Genomic DNA, 6,730 nt, shown 5'->3' on the forward strand with positions numbered 1-6,730 from the left:
GCAGCCCCAGCCACCTGGCTCACAAAGAATGAGCATTTCAGACTTGCTTTGGCAAGTCACTTACTGTGTGTACAAATAAAACATGCTGCTGCAAACGTAGCTTCATGCAGACTGAGGGATCAATGTTTTAAGTGGGTCTTCTAAGAACGTACAATTACATTAGAGAGTAAGTGATGATTTAAAAAATGAACTCATTAGTAGCAGATTAAAATATGTATCTACTCTAATTATGTAAGAATGGCTTCAAAAGATTATGTGCTGCTTGATTATTAGGTTAGAAAGAACTTGAGATAGTCACAGCAACTTTAAATATAGACTAGAGCCTGAAGTTGAGTATGTGAGGCATGAGGAGGCAGCTTTGGCATAGGGCATGTGAAAGCTGAGAACACCCAGATCTGTCAGAAAAAGAAAGAAAAATAAAAGTGTCAACAAGAAAAACATTCAGCATGGTATTTGGGGGTAGCATTTAAAGTAGATCTATTGAGTCCCTTCTCCTCTTTTCCTTCTTTCTGTTTTCGTCATCATTATATCCCCTACCTGAATAAATAGTCCTTTTGAGACACAGTCTTTAAAGCCTCTGGAGTCTTTGATCATAAACATTAGGCATATGATGTGGGAGATGGTTCAGAAATTTCTGCCTCTGTCAACTCTAATCCAGGGCATACTGGAGGCAGACATTCCAGGCAGCAGTTGTGTTGGCAGTCAATGTACAGGCATGGTCCAGAGCTCAGGTGTGTTTATTGGCAACTTCTGTTCAGTGATCTGACTTTGTGAAATACATATGCATGTATATGTGTATACACTATTAATATCTGCATGTAGAGGTATATATATGTATATATACATATATATATATGTATATAGGAATGTCCTGTTTGATGGTATCAAAAGTATGTGTAACATAGCAGTCTGGCTCTTCTAAAGTTACTTGGGACTAGCTTTCTTCATCAGAAAGTGTTTCTTAGCTAGGAAGAGCTCAATTCTAGCTGTTTTCATGATGCTGGTATGTTGAGGAAAGTTAATTTCTCTGCTATATAGAGTATTGCATCTTGCCATTTCTTTTTTGTACATTGAAAAGTATGTGGGATGTTGTGCAGAGAAGCCCAACTATGAACATTTTTTCTGGTCTGAGAAGATTTCCTGGTTAGCTATAACAGAGGCAGGAACTTTTGACCCTTGTGTTGAAGGGACATGCTGACACTGTGAGCAGTGAGAGGGCCTTAAGCACAACCCTATCTTTAGAGCCAGTCTGGTAGTCCCAGTAGGCTGTATCCCCAAAATGGGAAAATATTCCAGCAAAGACCACTTTACATTTGCTCTGTTTTTATCTGCTTTCTCCAGTTTTCACTACCAGGCATTTTGCTTGGTTAGATGAACCTTTGTTCTGGTCTGCTGATAAATTCCTGTGATCCTACATGATCCTCTGGGTTCTCCTGTGAGATTGCAGCCCATCAAATCTACATCCATAGAGAAAAAGAAAGGGTATGCAGGAGTCAGGGTGTTCACTGGCTGTGCTGGTTAATGATACTGGTGGGTTGGCTTCCTTCTTCCAAGAAGGGAAGGTTTTCTAGCTGTCATGGACAAGGTCCAAGAGGAAGGAGTTGTGCTGGGAGACCATGTGGGGAAGAGAAGGATTTGAGGGAGGATCAAGGCAGCTATATGTCTTGTTGCCCTCAGTCTGGGGGCAGAATTTTGAATCCGGATTTCACAAATCCTCTGTAAGTATGGGACTCCAGCAAAAGGGGGGCACCGGCTTTGCACAAGTTTTCCCTAAGAAGTCAGGCACTGATTAAGCCTTTACTCTCTCCTTGGTATCCTTCAGCAAAGGACACCACCCACCGATGTTGGCATTCATGACCCTGGAGGGCAGGAGAAAGACAGGCAGGCCAACAAAAGGGATGACTTCTATGATCCACCCCTTGCCCCCCGGTGATAACTAGGGATGCTATTTATGGAGCTCACCCAGCAAAGCCAGTCAGCCCCTGCCCGCCTCCCTGGTAACCTGCAGCTATTTGTTGTGGTTTGTTTTCCCTTGGGCTGGTTTCCACCAGCCGGTCTCCCACACTGTGCATGGCAGTGACATCTGAGAGTGCCAGAGGATGGATGAGCCTGGGGAGGGGGTGTCACAGCCTGCCCCAATACACCTGAGGATGAATGTATCAAAGGCATAAGAATCAGCCGATAACCTCCATCCTGTGTGCCAGGGGCAGCAGTGAGGGTGGGGGCCTGATCTGTGGCCAGCTTTGCACACTTAGGCATGACCAAGACCGTCCTGCTTGGCGGCATCACAAACTGGTCCCTCTATTGAGATACTTGAGCAAAAGCTCCAAGTACCCAGCCTAGGGGCAGCACAAAGTCAGCTCCAAGCTCAGCCTAAGTCACCCTGCTGAGACGTCAAATGGCCATTTCCTGCCATTTCCTTTCATTCACTTCTATAGCATGTTCTAGCTGTGCTGTGGGCAAAGTTAAGGTTAAGGGTTAAGCTACCTAGGCTGCAGAGCAGAGTGCTTTCTGGGAGGAGACACTGCAGGGCTGCAGAAACATTTCTGTACATGTGCTGCCATGGGAGCACTGACAGCAACACGGAAAATCACTGAGGGAAGAGCATGCAGGTAGTCTAGGGCTCTTCAACTCCAAACCTCCTCTCAGAGTTTTTTACCTGGAGGATGCTCCTGGATTTTGTTCGGCTCTGTTTAAACACAATAAATATTTTGTTCCTCTTAGCGTTCTTTTAAAAACATATGAACATGAAACCAGAAGGATGGCATAGAGATGCAAGCAGGAGACCAACAACCATGCTGTATTGAAGAAGTTAACTGTGCGGCAGCTGGAAATGATCTTCAGAGCTGCTGAAATCAGCACATGAGCTTCTGCACGTGGCTCTTCCTTGCCTTTTCTTTTCTCCACGCTGGCTGAGAAGACCCCAGGGGACATAAGGAATGCCCTGTAAGATCCCATTGCATCCCAGCACAGCATGCTGAGAGGAGGACTGATGTGAGTAAACTAGCTCATAGACTCTGCAGCTTAAGCAGCCTTAACCAAACCCTGCAGCCCAGCTTAGCCCTTTTAAAATATTTTGGGGCTGATGTCAGCACCTGAGCAGCCAACACACTTGTTGCTCTCCTCCCTCAGACTACTTCAGTTCCCACAGTGAGACGGGGCACCAGACTGAGTGGGAGATAGGCAGCAGCTGAGAGAGAAATTGTATCTGCATTGCCCCAGAGCCCCAGAGGCAGAACCACTGGGTCCCGTTCACCTTCATAAGGTAAAAAAAAAAAACTTGGCTTACTTATTAGGTCAGATTTTCTCTTGCCCAGGGATACGGGAGGCTGGCAGAACAGCTTGGGAATGGAGGAATTTATGAACTGCATGCAGTAGGCTTTTAATATTTAATCTGCAAACTCAAGCAGTTTCTATTTAAACCCTCTGCCTTCACTCTGGTATGGTCCCAATGCTTCTCCTTTTTGCACCATAGGTACAACAGCCCAATCTAGCTTCTCTTCTCTTTGAAGATTTTGGTTGCATGCTGAAATCCTTTGTTTGTCTAGAGCTTATGCCTCATTTGTCTAAAGGGTTTATTTTATTCACATGGCATGCAGATGGGATTGGTGCGTGACATTCCTGATAAAGCATCCTCATTTCTCTGTACGAACTTATGAACATGCAGAATTCAAAACTTGCAGTGATAAAGTAAATAAAACCAATAACCAACAGAATAGCTTTTGAATATAACTTGAATGGGATTGCTAGAGACCTGGAGAGGCTTGAAAGCACAGGGAAGTCAGAAGTTTCTTGTGAAAATCCCATTTCACCCACAGGATTAACTCACAATGTTTATGAAGTTCTTCAGAAAGGAAAATGCCTAACCTTAAGTTAGTTAATTTCTCCTTGCACTTGTATTGGTACCATCAATAATTCATTGCTTTCTCCTCTAACTTATATAGGAGAAGTTGAAATTCAATTTTTATTTATTTATTTATTTATTTTCCCAGCTGTAGTATTTCTGTGCAAAATTTTATTTGTAGAGAAGATTATTTAAGGAATGCTGGGTGAGTGTCTGGGATAAAGGTCTGAGAGATTTCTTAGCTTTATTAGCTTTAACAAATCCTAGGGATGTATTAGCTTTCCTTTATAGGAGAATGCTCTGCAACTCTCTTCTTTGAAATATGAAATATGCAAACAAACATCAGAGTCTAGAGAATGCTGAACAGAAGTATGTTTATGGTGTACATCAGCTCAAAGTCACACATGGGTTTGGGTTTTATTTATTTGAAATGCAAAATTCCAGGGGCTGCTCCTCCTTGGGAGAAATGTTTTGGGGTGATGCTGAGATCGTTTCTTGTCAAATGCTGGCAATCCAAGAAGGCGATAAGCTGCTTGAGATGGCCGCTGCTTTGTAGCACCCGTGGTGCTGACTAACTTCTAGGCACAAAACCCAACGTTTATTCATGCTGATATAGATAGCTCTGTCAGACTTGCCTTCCTGTATCTGTTCCTCATGTATTTTCCTTTTTCCTTACAAGAGCTTGTGACCTGAAGGCTGAGCTCAAGGACGCTCCCTGCTAAGCCCCCGCCGGCTTCCCCTTGCTCTGCCTGCTGACCTCTGCTCGCCCCGAACATCCCCCAAAATGGAGCGATCCACACAAGAACTTTTCCTCAACTTCATGATTGTCCTCATCACTGTGCTGCTCATGTGGCTCCTGGTGAAGTCCTATCAGGAGTAAAGGACGGTCAGAAACTCTTGGAGCTGGTCTGGGTCTCTGTGGGCAGACGCCAGTAACACCACCACACCTCTCTGTTATGAGCTTTTGGTCAATTCGGGATGCCATGATCTTTTTTACTCTCTAGTCTCTGTTGCCTGTGTTCATGTTTGTAATGGGTCTGTGATGGTGTAATTATTTTATTCTGCACTGATCCAGCTGTAAAATGTGAGATCCTTAGGAAATGTCCTATGTGGCTGTAAGTGCTGTGCTCCCCTGCCCATGCACCTGCTTCTTTGGTATCAGGGCAGGGTATAACCCCTGCAGCATGCAGTGGGTCTGTCTGTTAGCCAGCATAAAAGGTACAGACTTGCTTAGCAGAAAGAAATGTGAAACTCCTGCGTTCGCTTGATCTTGTTTCACCTCAATAAAGAACATGTAAAACCATTTTTTGTAGCCTTTCTGAGTGCTGTTCACTGTGAGACCCACTGATAGCTGCAGCATGGTGTGTCACACAGCTCCGGTGTTTTGGTTGCCTCTCTCACCCAGAGTTTTATTTGCACTTTATAAAGAATTCCTGCTGTGATCCTGCAGGTTAGGTGATGCTCAGACACACAGGATGAGCAGATTCCAGCAACTTTTATGTCCAGTGTGAGTTACGCCACCTGTGCTGTGGAGGTGGACTTCAAAGAGAGCCTCTATCTCACAGATAACTGCATTTTCTGAAGCTGGACTTTGAATGAGGATTCCCAGAGTCTATTTAGGACTGAGCTGGGCTTGTTGGATCTTTGCCTGTGGAGAGGAGCTGATGCTGTGCTGCAAGGGAGTGGAGAGCTGAACAATATTTAAGGTCCCTTCCAACTCAGGCCATTCTATGATTCTATGAACTTTGTAGGTCTCTTTCATCTGCATTACTCTACTCTACTCTACTCTACTCTACTCTACTCTACTCTACTCTATGCTGTTCTGTTCTAAAAACACAGCTTTCCACAAGGAGGCAGCTGTAGGTGTGCCGTGCTGCTGATACAGATCTCTTTGCTCTACAGGATCCTGTACAAGGTGGGAAAAACTGTGGGGCTGTTTAGAGCTACTGCAGTCTGCTCCCTGGGTTTTTTAGATAGAGCAGTAACTGCTGGAACAGCCTTAAGGAAAAAGACAAAATGATGTGTGATAGCACTGTTTGTTAGTTGTGCCTGGTGCTAAGAGACTGCTGGGGACTGCCCCCATTGTCCTGTGTTGTTTTGTCTATTGTGGTGTCTTCCCACCATTCCAAGAAACCTTGGTGCAATGAGAAAAGTCAACTCCAGGCTGACCTGGAGGCAGCCTCCTCTCAGGAAACACTGAGAAAGCTGAAACACGGAAATGAATTTGTAGTCTGTCTCTGCTGGAGACACCTCACACCAGTGCTGCTGTAATTTAACTAATTTACACAGTCTGTTTGTGTTTGTAGGCTGTGACACACAGGAGTGGCTGGCAAAGGGCACGGAAAGATCTATTTTTAAATATTGTGAATACTTGATAATTCAGCATGAAAGACTCTCATCTTTCATAAGCTGTGACTCCTTATCCCTGCTGAACACAGTCTCTAGCCAGCATCGTCAGACCTTCCTTGAAGATCAAAAATAGATCTTTGGGTTCTCCCACGCATCACAGCTTTCACCGGGGACATCGCTGCCACGTGGGAGGGCTGAGGCTTTTAAGCCAGTGCCAGAACATGAGAGCATTTCCCAAACAGAGAGATGTTACGAGCAAACAGTACACATTTGGTCTCGTCACAAGCTAGCAATGAAAGAATGGAGGTGTGGGTTTCCCAGCTGAGACAGCAGTGGTGGGAACAGCCACAATTCAGGGAGCTTTCAGATGGGAAGAAAGTCTTTGAGAGTTTGGGGCACCCATAGCTTTCAACCATCAGCCTTTTCTGGAGTATTCATGCATCTGTCTTCAGCAATGAGTAGGAGTAGACACCTTGAACTCAGTGTTAGAATGAGAATGCTGTCCAAGTTATTTTCTTTTCAGGCAGATTCCAAATA

At 44.6% G+C, this 6,730-nt stretch overlaps 1 protein-coding gene across 1 annotated transcript; it reads left to right on the top strand.

Moving 5' to 3' along the window:
- The first annotated feature begins 3,136 nt into the window (after window positions 1-3,136).
- On the top strand, window positions 3,137-4,861 carry SLN (sarcolipin). Its single transcript, XM_072358598.1, has 2 exons — window positions 3,137-3,265; window positions 4,524-4,861. Exon 2 carries the CDS (start codon window positions 4,629-4,631, stop codon window positions 4,722-4,724), a length of 96 nt encoding a protein of 31 aa, XP_072214699.1. The 5' UTR covers window positions 3,137-3,265; window positions 4,524-4,628; the 3' UTR covers window positions 4,725-4,861.
- Window positions 4,862-6,730: the final 1,869 nt, after the last annotated feature.

This window comes from Excalfactoria chinensis, chromosome 1 (genome assembly GCF_039878825.1).
Source record: "Excalfactoria chinensis isolate bCotChi1 chromosome 1, bCotChi1.hap2, whole genome shotgun sequence".
Classification (NCBI taxonomy): Eukaryota; Metazoa; Chordata; class Aves; order Galliformes; family Phasianidae; genus Excalfactoria; species Excalfactoria chinensis.